The 18,380-nt window shown below is 40.2% G+C and overlaps 1 protein-coding gene across 1 annotated transcript in view; it reads left to right on the forward strand.

Annotated features, from left to right (window-relative positions):
* The window catches only part of snx18a (sorting nexin 18a), a 52,365-nt gene extending 35,947 nt beyond the window's left edge, over window positions 1-16,418 (forward strand). The window contains exon 2 of the mRNA XM_020511367.2: window positions 14,212-16,418. Within this exon, the coding sequence (XP_020366956.1) occupies window positions 14,212-14,465 (254 nt within the window). The 3' untranslated portion in view covers window positions 14,466-16,418. The remainder of the gene's footprint in view (window positions 1-14,211) is intronic.
* Window positions 16,419-18,380: the final 1,962 nt, after the last annotated feature.

An 18,380-nucleotide genomic window follows, 5' to 3' on the forward strand; every position in this document is an offset into this window, starting at 1 on the left:
TTCTCCTCTGCTGAAGTCCAGAGGCATAAAACAGCTTCTTGCAATGACTGTAGGATGGTCTGGATGGACACTAAGTATCTTTAGAGGCGATTTTGTAACATTCCTTCTCCTTCACTGGTTGGTGGAGAATATCTTGGTTCATTCTGATAAGTGCGTAAATAAAAATAAGCCCAATTGACCAATATCTGAAGAAATTTGCATGTATGATGTCACCTTAATTGGAAATTGATGTATGTAAAAAAAAAACTGCCAACGTTGACACACTTCTTGTTTCTACCCGCAAATAATTTATCTATTTTTGCTGCTTGAGAGAGAGTCCTTTCTTTTAATCTGCCCTTTTGTTCAAATATTCAAAGTAGTGGAAAAAAATGACAGTTGCTGATTTCTCATGAAAGTTAGGAAAAGCCGCATTATTATTTTCAGGTTTTTAAATTCAGATACAGTGATAAATATGTTTGGTCTAACTTTATTAACTTGTGGGATGTGGGTGCCACTGGTTGGCCAGCATTTATTGCCTGCCCCTAGTTGCCATTGAAAAGGTGATGGTGAGCTGCAGTCCATGAGCTGTAGGTAGACCCATAATGGTGTTCGAGAAAGAAATTCTGGATTTTGAACCAGTAACAGTGAAGGAACGGTGAATTGTTGCCAATAAATGTGGAGCTGGAAATGCACAGCAGGTCAGACAGCATCTGAAGTACGAAAGCCAACGTTTCAGGCCAAGACCCTTTGTCAGGTTTTGGCCCAAAAAGGTGAGGGTTTGGAAGGTGCTGTTGAACAATCCTTGCTGATTTACTGTGGTGTATCTTGTAGATGGTAGCAGCAGTGTGTACAGAGTGTCGGTGATGGAGGGAGTCAATGTTTGTGGATGTGGATTGCTTTGTCTTGAATTGACTCCAGCTTCTTGAGTATTGGGAGCTGCACTGATTCAGGGAAGTGGGGTGTATACCACTGGCAGTAACCTTTTTGTATGTTGTTGGGTTATTGGCATACCATACGCGTGACCTGTTCTTTAATATTAAATTGCCATGCAATTTGTTACCCATAATATGTTAATTGGACACAGTGCAATTATATCTTCGGGTAAATTGTCCTCCAAGGTGGACTTTGGGATACACAGCAACGCTGAGTCGCCGAGCAGAGGCTGATAGCCAAGTTCAGTACCCATGAGGATGGCCACAACCGGGATCTTGGGTTCATGTTGCATTGCAGGTGACCCCACACGCAGACGCGCGCACGAATCTATTGGGTGAATTTGTATTTGCAGATACATTCTATTTTGTTCAAAAAGCACATAACTTATACACAGTCAGTCAATGTGGTGTTTTATAAATTCCTACTTTAGAAATGAAACCAGTCTGACTCCAAGCCAAAACACAAACAGATTCTAAGCAAGGCCTCGCACCTGACATGTATTGTCTGACCTAAAATGTCACCTCTTCTTTTCAGTGATAAAACCTTTAATTCTCACAAGACAAGGAATTGAAAGGAATTCAGGAATTTACATATTAATCAATTAAAACCTTCTAACTGATTAAAGATTTAACAGCATACTAGGTTTATTCAGTACATGCTCATCAAAGGTTGTGACCCTTTGATCTTTTACTTATAAATTCTGTGTCTGATACTACCTCTCTCACTAACACCTGAAGAAGGAGTGAGCTCTGAAAGCTTGTGTTTCCAAATGAACCTGTTGGACTATAACCTAGTGTCGTGTGATTTCTGAACTTCAAGTCAGGCAAACTTTAGTTGAATGAGAAATTCAGTACAGGAAAGTGGGCTGAACTGTTAATGGGTAAATCAACAAGCAGCAGGAACTGTTAAAAGATGTATTTTGTATGTATCAGTGCTTGTCCCTAAAGGCAAAGATACCATACGCTAGTTAAATAATGATGGCCGGTAGGTAAGGTTTAAGAGACCCTATCAAGCCAAAAGGAAAGGATTACTGAATTGCTGTGCCTTTGGCTGCCTATTCCTAGAATTCCTGCTCAACATCTCTCTACGCATTAAGTCTATTTCTTCCTTTTAGCACCCACCTAAATATTTGTCTCTTTGACAAAGCATTTGGTCATCTAGTATAAAATCTCCTTGTGCTTATGTGTCAGATTTTGTTTTGCAATGTTCCTCAGAAGCACATTGGGACATAACTTGTATTGCACCTTAAACATATAATTGTCAAACTGGTTATGAGGCAACATCTCTGTGAAAGCAGTAACAATACCTTTAAGTACATTGGGCAGCTAATATGTAAGAATGATATGATTTTAACATCTTGACCACAGCTGCATTATTTCCAACACCACCTGCTTTTAACCACAGCTGCTGCACTACCAAAGTGAAGGTCAAACGCTTCTCCGCAGAGAAAATTGGAGGGGGTGACAGATGAGTTGAATTTCTTTTAGATCTTTCCTGTGAACTACATAGAAAAAAACTGTTTGACTGCACTTTAGCAAGTTTGACCTTGAAAATAACCAAATAATGGATGGCCAGTGCATCGATAGGTGTCTCAAATTTCAGATCTCTAGTCATTTTGGCTTTCATTACCTGTACTGCAGCTCCTGTTTTTACAATCCGATGTCCATGTTTATTGCCAAATACCAAAGACAATAGCATGACTAGGGCCATCATGTTACAAAGCCTCAGTACACCAGACTTTAGTCTCGGGGATAAGTGAATCTCTCACACAGACAGAATTGCATATCTCTGAGTGGAAACAATGGAAAGTAAAGCCCATTTCTTTTGAGCCCCACCTTCAACAAACTAATATTACACTTGTAATGCTAAAACTTGAGGCCCCCTTTCCCCATAATAGACTGTGGGGCCTAATGAGATAAGAGAACTGAAACTCTACATTTTATGAAGAGAGACTAGGCCTACTTACAGCTGTGTTTATATAATAGTACCTGATTTGGGATCTGATAATGCTTGGGGTTTGAAATAATTTTTATGGTGGAGAACAGAGAGAAGCAGTAGGGAAGGAAAGGGTGTAAAGAAAAAGTAGCGGCCTGTTTCGTATAAATTTAGTAGTTGTTATTGTTAGTTTTGTACAAGTAGCTGACCAAAATGCTTACCTTCCAGTTCCCAAAACTTTGACCTGCTTCATATTGACAGGAGGACATCTGTTACTGTTGTCTTCCTCGGGTGAATTGAATTTTGACTGCAGTTAGCAAGTGCCATCATAAAGTCAGATTATAAAAAGTATGATGCTGCTCGCTTGTTGAGTTATGATTTGAATCCCGTGGCCCAACCATGTGTCTGTTGTCTTGTTTCTTCAGCAGTCACAAAGCTCATGAATTCTCAGTAAATGGTTGTTATTCCAAATTGCTTTTTCACAATACACTAGTTTTTGAGGTTGAGAGGGGCACGGAGAGAAGAGCTTTTCATTTCCATGCTATTATCAGTGCATGATATTTTCTCTTTAGCTGCTGAAATATGGTTCATTTATATGTTCCAAGTCTAGTTCCATTGGCTTTAGCAAACTAAATACTTCACGGGTAATATTAACTCTCTCATTATGTAAAGTTCTCATGGCAAGTGTTTGTAAAACGAGTTTAGATTCTTGACATCTGAGTTTCAGTGCCTCTTGATTAAAATGATAAATCCAATACATCTGGTTTCCTATATTCTATGTGGGTTGCTTATGTGGATTATTTATCAAGTGATCACTGTAACCATTTTAGTGTCTTTTTTTTTAAACAATTTTTAGTCCATGAAAGTCATCACTGATCTTGGGTTTCAAGTGAAATGATGGGCGGCACAGTGGCTGAGTGGTTAGCGCTGCTGCCTCACAACGCCAGGGACCTGGGTTTGATTCCACCCTCGGGCGACTGTGTGGAGTTTGCACATTCTCCCCGTGACTGCGTGGATTTCCTCCAGGTGATCCGGTTTCCTCCCACAGTCTAAAGATGTGCAGGATAGGTGGATTGGCCATGCTAAATTGCCCGTAGTGTTCAGGGATGTCTGGATTAGGTGGGTTATAGGTCTGGGTGGGATGCTGTGAGGGTTGGTGTGGACTTGTTGGGCCGAAGGGCCTGTTTCCACATTGCAGGGATTTTATGTTGTTTATTGATATCAATTTTCACGATGATGATGAAACACCGTGTGGATGGTGGAAGATGGTTTAACATGGGCAGCACACACCCTAACTGGTTTAAACAAACAAACTGAAATTCTTAGAAATCAAACTTTCAGTCAATTGTAAAGTTAGTTACAGAAATGAAAAATACACTTATATTGGGCATTTTTATTTTTAGAAAAAGTTATTAAGCCTTTAGAATCTGAGTTGCAAGCTACTCAAGGAAGTGAATTATCCCGAAACGCTACTGTGTTTTGGGTTGATGTAAAGCATTCTGTTCACTTTTATATTGAAAAAGACAGTTGAGATACAGTCTGTACAATAAATTAGAAAACAACTTTCTCGGTTTACTACCAGTAACAACTGAAAATATTAAATCTGCAGCTCTGTTATGCTCTGAATGAATACTTCTGCATTGTGGTTGCAAGAATCGTTTTCTTTGTCCTCTTGGGGATTCACTGAATGTTCCTCAGCTGATAATATACTGATAATATTCATTAAAAGATTGACCACAGTTTGAATTGTATTGGTAAATGACACATATTAAGGATCACAAGATTTTTGCAGAGCTGGCCTTAAAATTGTACTTGTTTTGCTGGTTTAGGTTACTTCTGTTGGGCAACTCAAAATGTCAATCTTGCAAATAATTCTTGTGTTTTTTTGTGTCTTGTTCTTTCTTGGTACTGGGTGTTCAGTTCTGTGAATCAAGGGACTCAGTGACAACATGTAGTGGTCACTTCTTGTGTTGACTGCAGCTAATAATGGCCATTATATATTTGCTACAAATATTTATCCTTGTACATGAAATTTGAATTTGTGTTGCTGTAGAAATCTGGACTGGGCGTCATTTTGTCTTTAAAACATTTTATATTCACAATTTTGCATAACGGGACATATCCTGAGGTGGTGGAGCCTGAGGGGTTTAGAAGCACAATCCTTACTACACTTTGTTGTATAAATTGTAAATTTGAGAATTGGTGACTTTCTCCACTCCTAAAGGTAACTACTTTTGTGGAAAATGATTAATATTGATTTAGCTGGCTAACTTAAAGTGAAGGTGGCATATTTAAACATTATGAACATCATCAAAACTTTTATTTTCCATTTCTTGCAACCTTCTGCATTGATTCCATGGCATGGTACTTGTTAATGGTGTGTATTTATAACAAGCAATACAGATGCAGGAGCGAGTCTTGTGGACATATCACTGCCTCAAGGCTAAAAGACCTGGGTCAAAGTCTCACTCCCCTGGATTACAAAAAACTGTGTTCATCGGTGGGGTGTGGGGTTAGCTTTTGGACAGAGAAAGTTAGAAACTGGTGTCTGTGCTAAACAGTGGATTTACAACAAAGCCCTAGAGCATTTATGGCAGGAGTTCTTGTGCACAATGGTAATGTCCCTTTCTCCAGCCATGAAGGCCTGGGTTCAAGTTCCACCTGACCTGGAGATGTGTCATAACAGGTCCAAACAGATTGATTTAATTATTTTTAACCAATCTCAGAAAATAGACCTAGAGCATCAGCGATGAGGGGCTCTTGTTAGACAATGATGGTATCCTTACATCTTGTCCCGAAGGTGTAGTTCAAGTCCCACCTGCCACACAGGTATATCAGATATGGAGAGCTTCAGGCTGGACTGCATAATCAGTCCCCACATCCAAATTTTAATTTTGTAATTTTCCTTTTGGAATTTTCTTTTGTTACAGTTCTCCACTTTAAGGGGCTGAGTCTAGTTTATTGTTTAATTTGGTTTGATTGGTGTAATCAAAATAGTACAAAGACAGACTGTGACAAGATTATCAAGACAGCAGGGCATAACAGGGGCTGGAGTGCATTATCAGCCCCAGAAATGATGCCTTAGGTTAAAGTAATAAGTTTATTTTGATTTGACTTTAGTTACAGTGGCCCTTTTAAGGACTAGTTATTAAGTTAATTGGTTCATGAAGTAATAGGTTAACAAAAGCTGAAAGAGTGGGACAGAAAGGTGGTGTTGTGCGGTAGCGGTGCCTCAGTCTTTGAGCCAGAAGGCCCAGTTTCAATTCCCACCTGCTCCAGAGGTGTCGTAACCCATCTGAACAGGTTGATTTTAAAGATCTCAAGAAGGAGGGATGGGTTCCAGAAATGGTGGACATAAAAGGGGTGGGTGAAGTGTACATCAGTCTCCAACAATAGGGTTGCTTTTAAAATTTTGCTTTGTTTCTAACTTTTTTGGTTTTAGTTTAGTTACAATACCCCTTTAAGAAATTGTTCTTTTGTGAATTGCACACAACACAGAAAAAGATCATTTTGATGTATTGTGTCTGTGATGGCTGTCTGACGAACATCTCGCTTTGTGCCATGCTCTTGCTGTCTCCCCATAATCCTATTGTTCCTTTCCAAATAAGCATCTAATTCCCTTTTGAATGCCTCGATTGAAACTGCATTCACCACACTTTCAGGCAGGGCATTCGAGAACCTAACCACTGGTTGTGTGAAAAATATTTTCTTTTATATTGCATTTTACTGCTTTTACCTATTGTTTTAAATCTTTGCTCTCTTGTTCATGATCTTTTCATGAGTAGGAATATTACAATTTACTCTTCCTAGATCCCTTGATTTTGAATATTTCAATCAGATTTCTCCACCCTCTCCAAGGAGAACAATCCTAGCTCCTCTATTTTTAGAGCTGAAATACCTCATACCTGGAACCATTCTCCTAAGCCAGTTTTGCACACTCCAGTGCTCTCACATACTTCCTAAATTGTAGCACCTAGAAGTGGACACAATAGTCCCAGCTGAGGCTGATCCAGTGACCCATTCAAGTTCAGCATAAGCTCCTTGCTCTTGTACTGTACACCCTTACTACCAAAGCCAAGAATACTGTTTGCTTTATTATCTATTCTCTAGTGGAGGCAATGGCCTAGTGGTATTATCGCTGGACTGTTAATCCAGACACCCAGATAATGTTCTGGGGACACGGGTTCGAATCCCATGAATCAAATGATGACCATGAATCCATTGTCGATTGTCAGAAAAACTCATCTGGTTCACTAATGTCCTTAGGGCAGGAAACTGCCACCATCACCTGGTCTGGCCTACATGTGACTCCAGACCTACAGCAATGTGGTTGACTCTTAACTGCCCTCTGGGCAATTAGGGATGGGCAATAAATGCTGCCCGGCCAGCAATGCCCACATCCCGTGAATGAATAAAAAAAATCTGTTCTGCCACCTTTTAATGACTTCTGTACAAATACCCTAAGGATTCCCAACTCCTGCATCTGCTGTAGAGTTGTACCCTTTGTTTCGAGTTGTCTATCCATGTTCTTCAGACCAAAATGGATCCCCTGGTACTCTCTGAACTAAACAATCTGCCAACTATTTGTCAACTCCACCAACTTGTCTGTCGCCTTGTGACGTTTGATGTTATCCTCGTCAGTTTATAATGCTTTCAAGTTTTGCATCATGTACAAATTTTAAAGTTTTGCCCTGCTGTTATGAACCAGATCAAGTTCTCTTGAAATACATCCAGAAGATAGTCTAGACCCTAACATTTTCCTATTTAAAGGAAAGTGTGAGGCGCTGCGTTCTAGATGCGATTCGATTCAATTGGTCAGACTACTAGGCTTTAAGAAAAACACACTTATCCTTACACTACACCTAAAATACAAACTTAAAAAAATTATTATGACTATAACTTTATTGAAACGCTTAAAAATAATATATTTCTTTACCTACTACTCATCAACTGTTCCAATATAACTGCATACCATGAGCACACTTGGGAAAGGCAAATTCAGCAAAACAGATCTCCTTCATTTGATATGTCCAGACCAGAAAAAAGGAACATCCCCAAAGGCATGAATCCAGCAACAAAAAGAGAACTCAAGCTGTGACAGCAGCCGAAAGAGAGACATATCAAACAGCTTCCTCCAAAAATTCAGCTTTAACCACTGAAAAGCAAAAACTAAAACTCCAGTGTGTGAGCCTGACTCCACTCGGTCATGCTTCTTTTGTCTACTTTTCAAACAAAAAAGCTTTTACTCTTCTTTTTATGAAGGAGAAGCCTTGCACCAGGCTTACAACCCTTGTTTTCAATCATAGAATCCCTACAGTGTGGAAACAGGCCATTCAGCCCATCAAGTCCACACCAACCCTTTGAAGAGCATCCCACCCAGAGCCACCCCCATCCCCTACCCTATGCCCTGTAACCCTGCATATCCCATGGCTAATCCACCTAGCCTGCACAACCCTGGACACTGTGGGACAATTTAGAGATAACAAGGTGTAGAGCTGGATGAACACAGCAGGCCAAGCAGCATCAGAGGAGTAAGAAAGCTGACGTTTTGGGCCTAGACCCTTCTTCAGAAATGGGGGAAGGGAAGGGGGTTCTGAAATAAATAGGGAGAGAGGGGTAGGCGGGGATGGAGCCAGTAAAGATGAGTGTAGGTGGGGAGTTAGGGAGGGGATAGGTCAGTCCAGGGAGGACGGACAGGTCAAGGGGGAGGGATGAGGTTGGTAGGTAGGAGATGGGGGTGGGGCTTGAGGTGGGAGGAGGGGATAGGTGGGAGGAAGGACAGGCTAGGGAGGCGGGGACAAGCTGGACTGGTTTTGGGATGCGATGGGGGGAGGGGAGATTTTGAAGCATGTGAAGTCCACATTGATACCATTGGGCTGCAGGGTTCCCAAGCAAAATATGAGGTGCTGTTCCTGCAACCTTCAGGTGGCATCGTTGTGGCACTGTAGGAGGCCCAGGATGGACATATCATCTGAGGAACGGGAGGGGGAGTTGAAATGGTTCACGATTGGGAGGTGCAGTTGTTTAGTGCGAACCAAGCGTAGGTGTTCCGCAAAGCGGTCCCCAAGCCTCTGCTTGGTTTCCCCGATGTAGAGGAGGCCACAATGGGAACAGCGGATACAGTATACCACATTAGCAGAGGTGCAGATGAACATCTGCTTGATATGGAAAGTCTTCTTGGGGCCTGGGATGGGGGTGAGAGGGGAGGTGTAGGGGCAGGTGTAGCACTTCCTGCGGTTGCAGGGAAAAGTGCCGGGTGTGGTGGGGCTGGAGGGGAGTGTGGAGCGGACAAGGGAGTCACGGAGAGAGTGGTCCCTCCGGAAAGCAGATAAGGGTGGGGAGGGAAAAATGTCTTTGGTGGTGGGTCAGATTGCAGGTGGCGGAAGTGTCTATGGGACAATTTAGCATGGTCAATCCACCTAACCTTCACATCTTTGGACTGTGGAAGGAAACTGGAGGACCCGAAAGAAACCCATGTAGACAGGGAGACAACTGCAAACTCCATACAGATGGTTGCCCAAGGATGGAATTGAACCTGGGTCCCTGGCGCTGTGAGGCAGCAGTGCTAACCACTGAGCCACCATGCTGCCCTGAAATGTAGAATCCCTCTGGGTAGAAAAGCCAGATAAAAAAGCAAGGGTTCCAACACTGACCCTTGGGGAACTTCTCTGCAAAAATTCCCTCAGCCTGAAAAAAATCCATTAACAATTACTGCATGTTTTCCAAGACTCAGCCCATTTTGCATCTGTACTGGTACTCTCAGTCTGATTCCAATTTATTTACTTGATCATTTGATTTGCCCAAACGAGTATAAAGAGGGATGGCTGGGACATGGGGGTAGTAGGCAGACCTGTAATACAATATTCTGTAAATAAACTAATTATCAAGAAAAGGATTTATCTAGTTTCACGCATCACCATCTGGCCTGGGATCAAATTAACAAAACCATTGTATTTTCATTAGATCCTTTAGAAGCCGTTATACAGAGAATTTCTGATAACTGGGCTGGATTGAATCAGTTTTGTCGAGTAAATGAAGCTTTGTTTTTGTAAGTAGTTGCACATTGGTTATTCATGCTTTTGGCAAGTCCCTTTTGGAGGAAGCCTGACTGACCACAACATACTAACACTTTGAGGAAAGTTACTATATGGGAATTCAGAATTTGAAGTTTTGCAAGATTTGTTAAACTGATGTGACTAAGTTTTTTTTTAAATTTGCTTAATCTTTACTTATCATTCAATATTCCTTTTTTTAAAAAAAGATTAGCTGTCCTTCTGAACGGTCTATGAAGTGTTTATGACTATTCATTTCTGTGCTGAGTGACAGAATGCTGAGGATTTGGATTTGAATTGGTTAAATTTTCTACCTAGTCAGTGATTGGCCAATTTTCAACTTTGAGTTTCATTTGAGAGGTAATTTCTTATCTGCGCATTCTGTTTGCCTCCAAACTTTTCTTGGGTCAAAGCCCTATACAAGACATTGCCTGATCACCGAGTTCCTTTCATATTTCATCTCTTTCTGGTAAATTCAATTACATTATTTTGTTTGTTTGAGAATTAGAGAAAACCTATTCAGTGAAAATTACTTGTGTACCAAACAACATAAACAGCAAGTGATAAATGGAGCTAAGTACTTTCCTAACCAACATATCAGATTTAAGTTCTGCAATTTTGCCACATTTAGTTTTGAATAGCAGTGGACAATTAAGCAACTCACTGGAGCAGGCTTCACAAATATCTCCATCCTCCATGTTGGGGGAGCCCAGCACATTAGCGCAAAAGATAAGGCTGAAACATTTTACAGCAATCTTCAGCCCGAAGTGCTGAGTGGATAATATCCACCATAGCCTTCTCTGAAGCTCCCCAGCATCACAGATGCCATGCTTCAATTAATTTGATTCATTTCATGTGATATCGGGAAATGGTTGGAGACACTGGACACTAAGAAAGCTATAAGGGCTGATAACATTCTGGCAGTAGTACTGCTCCAGGACTTTCTGGATCCCTAGCCAAGCTGTCCCAGTACAGCTACAACACCTGCATCTACCCGACAATGTGGAAAATTGCTTGGTCCCTCAAATAACAATGTGTCCAGATAATTTGTAGTGGCTAATGGATTGTTGTTAGCCATGTTACCAGGAATGCTCTTTGTGGATAATGCCATAGATCTTCAACATCTCTCCTTCAGCGTATTGCCTCATCTATGAGATAGCACGCTTCAGTAATTTAATGTCTTTAGTATACTGAAGTGGGAGCTTGAACCTATGATATTCTGACTCTGAAGCACAAATACAACTATTGAGCCAAGCCTAATGAGTAAGGTTGTTGAATTATGAAGTATTTTAATTCCCACTTTCTGTTTACCCTAATTTTTTTCGGGTTAAAGGGAGGGAAGTTTTGAGATGCTTGATTCAAAGCAGCGTCTTATTTTTGCAACAGAAGATAAGGGTCTTGTAGGACATTACTTTGCCTCTCATCCTTTGTCATAGGGTTTTCTGGGTTTGGATAATTTTGTATTTCCAAACTCTCAAAGCATGATTGTGTCTGAGTTGTATACATCAAAGAGAGCAATGGGAGGGAGGGAAGCTGGCCTGAATGATCATCTGATGAGTAAGAAAGTGAATGAAAAAAGTCGTTTTGAAGCTCCGAAGATTTTGATAACACTATTCTTTTTCTCCTGATGGAGAGTGGTGCTGTCAGATGCATGCAATGTACCCTGTCTGTCCCCTCAGAGTTGTGTCAAAGATATCATGGTACTCTTTAAAGAAGAGCAGAGGAGCTTTACCAGTGATGTAGTCACCATTTAATCCTCAAAGCTAGCATTGTTGTCTGAACATTCATCTCCTTGCTGTTTTAAAGCAGTTCTCTATGTATGGATGTGCGACTATATTTGTCCAGCTTACACCTCTATTTTCACACACATTATCCACTTCTCCTTTCTACGTTCTTTCTCAGCAGTTTTCCTTCTCCTGCACCACCCTCCATGCAATCCATTTTTCTCTTTCCATTTGAGGTAATTTATTATTTAAAATTAATTTCAGAGAAGTGGCTGGGCCAGTGTGCCAACTTACATTGCCTGTTCCTAGTTGCAATTGAGAAAATGGTGGTGAGTTTGAACTGCTGCAGACCATTTGTCATACATCCACAATGCTATTAGGGAGGAAATTCCAGGATTTTAACCCAGTGACACTGAAGAAATGGTGATATATTTCCAGGTCAGATGGTGACTGTCTTGGAGGGGAACTAGGAGGTGATGTTTTCATGTATCTACTGTCCTTGTCCTTCCAGATAGTGGTGGTCATAGGTTTGGAAGCTACTGTCTAAGGAACCTTCGTGAATTTCTGCAATGCATCTTGTTGATGGCACACACCACTTTGACTGAATGTTGGTGGTGGTGGGAGTGAACGTTTGTGGATGTGTTGCTTTGTCCTGGATGGTATCAAGTTTCATGAACGTTATTGGAGCTGCACCCATCCAGGCAAGTGGGAAGTATTCCATCACACTTGTGCTTTGTAGATGGTGGACAGGTTTTGGGGAGTTGGGAGGTGAGCTATTCCCTGCAGGATTCCCAGCCTCCGACCTGCTGTTGTAACCACAGTATTTATATGGCTAATTCAGTTCAGTTTCTGCTCAACAGTAATCCCCAGGATATTGATTAGGGGGTTATCATTGACTAGAAACAGAAAATGGAAGATGTGCTGAGTTCTATGTTGGGATTTCCAGATTCGGACTTCCAATATCATGTTGGCTAAGCCACAGACCTCTTTGTCGTGGTGAGCATTCAGTCCACAGTGTCTTGGATGCCACCTATGGCTAGGGCTGACATCATCAACAGAAACATACCACTGTGTCCACTAATGCTGTTCTCTAAATTGCTTCTGGAAAGAACAGACTGGAGCAACTGGATGTCCAATTTATATTTTGTTTCTTCTGGTAAGCTTTCCATCTGTGCTTTATCTCACGCTCCAAGTAGCTGGTTTAAATGTGAACCCAAGTTTGAGAAGTTTGTCAGTAAAGAGTAACACCATTAGTGAAAGAAATCTGGTGAGTTTCCATCCCAATAGATCAGGCCTTTATTGTATATTTGAATCACCAGAGTAATGGGGTCACAAGTTACTTTCTTGATGAGGACTAATCAGATGACCAACAGAAAAACCAAACAAATCCTTCTACATTTCAAAAGAAGTTTGCCGTGTTGTTGGTTGTGAATGTCGCACTAGATTTTCATTCTTATGAATATTCCTATTTTGATGTAATCTACCAAAACATAACACCAGTTTCTCTGCCTAAAATTACAAATGACATACACACAGTGTAATAGAGAAGTGAATGTATAACTGATATAAGCACAGCATGATCGTTGTACACGTTAGTAAGTGAACTTTACTTTGGCATGTTATGTGATCGTGATTTTTAACAACTGGCATTTAGAAAATTGCTTCGCTATTACAGTAAAGGACCAAACCAGGAGAATGCAACATTTTTAAGCCTAACTGTCTGTCTGATTGTAAAGATGCTTGCATTTGTAGATTATCCTGTTTGTATCTCTCTGTAAGGTTTTGCTGTGGTTTGGTGATTTTGCAATCAGTGTTTCCTGCATCATGTCGTCATTTCTCTGTGGGGCCTCCATCTGGGAGCAGATTTTCTTTTTGGACAAATAGAGCTGTTGTTGAAATGGAAACCACTTATGGAAATACTCTTTTCATGTTGAGGTTTAATAGCTGAGTAAACTTGAATCATTTAAAGCTTTATATGAATTAGATATCCAGAGGGTTTTAGTTGCAATGTTTGATAGATGCCCAGTAGACTACACAACTGTGTGAGCAATATTCAGCTGAATAAACCCATTATCTTTTATGTTTTTATGATAGTGATCTGAATTTGATGAATAGCATTTGGGTTTCTTGTGCCAATTTAAAAAAAAAGCTGTTGTGTTATTTTTAAATCAAATCATTTGTGTTTGCATAAAAATCTGTCCATATAATTGTTATTCTCAGCAGCTCAGTGCATTGGTTGGTTCTTCCGTGAATATATTTCACAGTTAATGTCCCCGTGGGTCTATAGAGTCCAAAGAGACTGATCTTCTTGAGAACAAAACTACATTCTGATAACAACTGGTTCTTTTTATGTTCAGTAAATTGAAGATTCTAGAATATCTTTTTTTTCCATTTTTGTACCTGATAAGTTTTTTTTTCTATTTTGAGGTTTTAAAAGAAACAAAAATGAAATATATAGTACTAGGCTGACTTCCATAATGTATTGATGGATGTTTTGTTCAGGATTTTTGGAGTTTTCAGCATCTCATTTGTAAAGTCTGTCCTTTGTACTTGTCCAGGTGACTGACTGTGGTTCGTGTTTATAACAGGTGCTCTAACCAAAGTAAAGGAGAGTAAACGGCATGTGGAAGAAGGGAAGATGGAATTGCAGCAGGCAGATGGAGTCCGCGAACGCTGTGACACTATTTCTTTTGCTACACTGGCTGAGATTCACCATTTTCACACTATTCGTGTGTCGGACTTCAAGACACAAATGCAGCATTTTCTTCAGCAGCAGATCCATTTTTACCAGAAGGTGACTCAGAAGTTAGAGGAAGCATTGCAGAAATATGATGCTGTTTAACTTCTATCAGTTTGACAATTTTTTATTGTGGCCTTTTCACATCTGAATAATGCAGGTGATCGGCAGACTGTCAAAACGCTCTGGAATCACCCATGGCGCTTAGAGATCATGTTGGGGTCCAAACTTGGTGATCTGGTTTCAAAATCAAAATCTGTTGAACAGTCTCCAAAATTGAGTCAGTTACCTGGCAAATTACTCCAAATTATGTGGGTGAGGGATTGGGAGGAAGGTCATTTAAGTATGTTATGTACTATATGCTTACACTACCATACTAATTTGTTCTGCATAGTGCAGTATGTGTGTACTATCTAACTTTGCTTTATTTAACAAAGTTATGTAGGGTATACTGTTGGGCCCCAAGTCCTAAAGCAGGATGGATGGGTTGACTGTGTTCTCTATACAGCCTATTCTAACTGATGAGGAAACTATTAGACTTTAATCTCTTCTGTAATAAATGAAATGCAAAGACTAAACCTTGTTTACAAATTCCAGCTGGAGCAGCTATGTTACTCGTGCCTTTTGAGTCACTGTTTGTCTTCTGTAGTTTATAACAAAATCTTACTAAAGGAGGAGGGAATCCCATGTGTTTCTCAAGTTGAAATTGCACCAGGAAGTGAAGAAAAATGATTTGGACCTCTAGTTTATTTAAAAAAAAAGGAAGTTCACTGTGCCCCTGTGCTAGTAGCAATCACAGAAAATTCTAATGAAATTACAATCTTCTCAGGAAGGTGGAAGATGCTATTTATTTCTGAAAACAACTGTTATGCAGGCAGGAACCGTGTATAAGTTTGAGAGCAACTTATCTATATTAGGTGGGAATCTCTGGCTGACTTCCCAATGTAATGAGGGGGGAGTTTTATTTTTTAAAAATTCTGAAAACTTAATGAAGGAGTAAGGTAACTTTTTTGTTCCCAGCAACTTGATTTTGGGCAGATTTTAGGTTACTAGAATACTTGACATCTGACCTAGAAATGCTATTTGAGGAAAGTTTTAGCATGAATTAGAATCAGTAACTGGTAAATGTGATGATCACTTGACTGAATTGTTTCGCATCTTTCGTAATGGAAATAAATTTCTATGAAAATAGACAAAATTGGAAAACAAAATTTAAATCTGGTCTTAAATGTTACCTGCTGAAATTTGAGTGCATTTGACAAATCATTGGGGTCACCCAGTCTTGCCTGCTGCTCTCCAGAACCTTACGGTGTGTGCTGCAAGGCCTTGTCTTTCGAGAGTACTAAGCTACTTTATTCTGATGTTAACTGAAATGTGCTAGAGAGCTAAGTATTGCTTGGTGGGAGTTGTACAGTCCATTGTGTGAGAACCCTTTGAATGCAGCAGCTGGTAAAAGGAGCTATTGTGAGCAGTTGTGAGCAAACCAACCAAAGAAGTAGTGGCTTTTTTGAGAATTTCTTTCATCTGGAAGTGGAAGTATTTCATTTTAACATAGCACATTTTAAGTTGTACAATCCACAAAGACATTTTGATTATGGGACTAAAATTATGTAAATTTAATTTGGCATTTGGCTGCATTGAAATTGGTCTGGCATTACTGATCAATGTACCGTTATGAAAGTGCCATTGACAAAAGGCAAAGCAATTGAAGATTATTTTTGACAGTGGTTTAAAATGTCAACCAGTGTGATAATCTTGTCAGCAAGAGTAGCCTAACTAGCCATTACAAGTGTCTTTATGGGAGATATTGTGGGAGACCACAAAGATATGAAGATGTTTACAGCTTTTCTATTACCTAAAATTGTTATGGTTTCTCACTGCAGCAGTTTGATAGCTATATAAAATAACATAAATGAATGCACATCTACAAGACTTGCACCAAAATGTCAGACTTTCTGTGAAAGTGCTCCTTTATTTAAAACATCAGCTCAGAATAAATAGTTATTTCATTTGAATGTTATTGTACGCAACATTTAGATTAAAAAGAAATGACCATAACACTCAGTTGTCTCGTCATTTTTAATTCTTTTGTAATTGTGTGGCTGTGACTTAAAGTTTGTGTCACCGTATTTTTTGTTTAAAAAAGTGTCAAATGCCATTTGTGTTCTATGCCTTAAGTTTTAAATTTTAAGTGGAACTTCGATGTACTATACTTCGCTTTTCAGAAAACATTTTGATAAGATGCCACGTTATGGAAAATAAAATCTCATGGTGTAGCATACTGGCATGGATAGACTGGCTGGCCAACAGGAAGCAGAGAGTAGGTGTGAATGGGTCTTTTCCAGTTTGGCAACATTTTAACGAATGGTATGCCACAGGAATCAATGCTGGGAACTCAATTGTGTACAATTTATGTAAATGACTCTGACAAAGGGAGGAAAGGTATGGCTGCAGTTCCATCCCACCTCAACATAGTACTTTGATTATGAGAATGTTTGCTGACACCGCAAACCCCTCTCAGTACACATGCAAATTGCACGTGCAGTACCCCCGAAGAGTCCTGCCAGCAATTTTGCTCATTTATTGTGCTTATTTGGACACTGGCATGTTTCTTACTAACAGAGCATTTCACAGTGTGCATGTGCAGAATCTTTCACACGTGCAATGTGACCTTTTTCAGGGGTGTCAGAAGACACAGCCTTTAATCATACCACCTGCTTTGTGTTCCCCACACCAAACCACATTAAACTGTATCTGTCATTAATCTATACTGGGGTTATCCAACAATTTTGCATGGAGATGCCACATTTAAATGTTTCTCCTCTTCAGAGGTTGGTGAGCAGGCTGCTTTTCCTCCCTCTTTTTCCCCTTTCCCTCTCCCACATGCTTATCCCAAAAATAATTCATGGGAGTTTGCACTTGAAAAATTTCCACGAGCACGTTTCAGCTCCACCAGCAAGCATTTGCATTGAAATTAAAGTGGCCAAGTTTTCTTCATCTGCATGCAAGTCTGTCCAGAAATTCTCCCAGCACTATCATGGCCTGACTGTCACTTCCCCTCTGCCATCTGACTCATTGCTGCAGTGATTATAACAAGATCAGACAGGTGGACATTATAGAATGAGTTCCCTGATTAGGGCTGTTAATCTGGTCCAATTAGGGAGCCCTGACTAATGGATACAAATAGGAGTGTCAGAGATTCTGTTCAGTCTGAGCGCTGGATCAGTGTCAAGGATTCTCCACATGTAAATGAAGAGTGGGTAGGTGGGGTGGGGGGTGCTTGTTAACAGGATACTAGCCTCTGTGGACTTCTTTCAATTGCTTTATCCCACATTGCGACTCTCATCTCCTACCCTCCGAACCATGCTATTTTCTCAGAATGCCTTCTATTTCCAGACCCAACCCGCAGACTCTCTCTAATCGCAAACTGATTCTCTCCCATGTTTGCTGCTCACGGGCTCATCAGTAAGCCCAGAGCAGCATACAGGAGAGAAAGGGCCTCTGATTAGAGAAACAGCTCTCTTTCCCTCACCCTCGGGTTATGATTCTTCTCATGTAAGGTGAAATAATTATTAATTCTGGAACCACTGAGCTTTATATTTGTTGACAAGTAAAACAGCCTTTGTTACTAAAACCAAAATATTCTGGCAGGGGCTGCACATGGCCCACAGGCCTAGATTGGGTACCCCAGTCTGTACTCTTCTGCAACTCTACTGATCACTAATTATGATGGGTGTTTTGTGTTGCCTGTAAAATTGGAAATTGTACATCTTATGCCCAGGTCCAGGTCATTTACATAGGTAAGAAAAGCACTGACTTTAATATCAATCCCTCGAAGTTGGAATTGTGTAAATGTTTCCTTATGTAAAAAATATAGTGTGTTAATACATTCTGCCTCCTATTCCTAAGCCAGTTAAATACTCCTATTACCATTATCCTTTTAATACCATGTCATACAGTCATAGAGTCATACAGCACAGAAATAGACCTTTCGGTCCAACCAGTCCATGCCAACCATAA

The sequence above is a fragment of the Rhincodon typus genome, chromosome 1 (assembly GCF_021869965.1).
Source record: "Rhincodon typus isolate 14 chromosome 1, sRhiTyp1.1, whole genome shotgun sequence".
Classification (NCBI taxonomy): Eukaryota; Metazoa; Chordata; class Chondrichthyes; order Orectolobiformes; family Rhincodontidae; genus Rhincodon; species Rhincodon typus.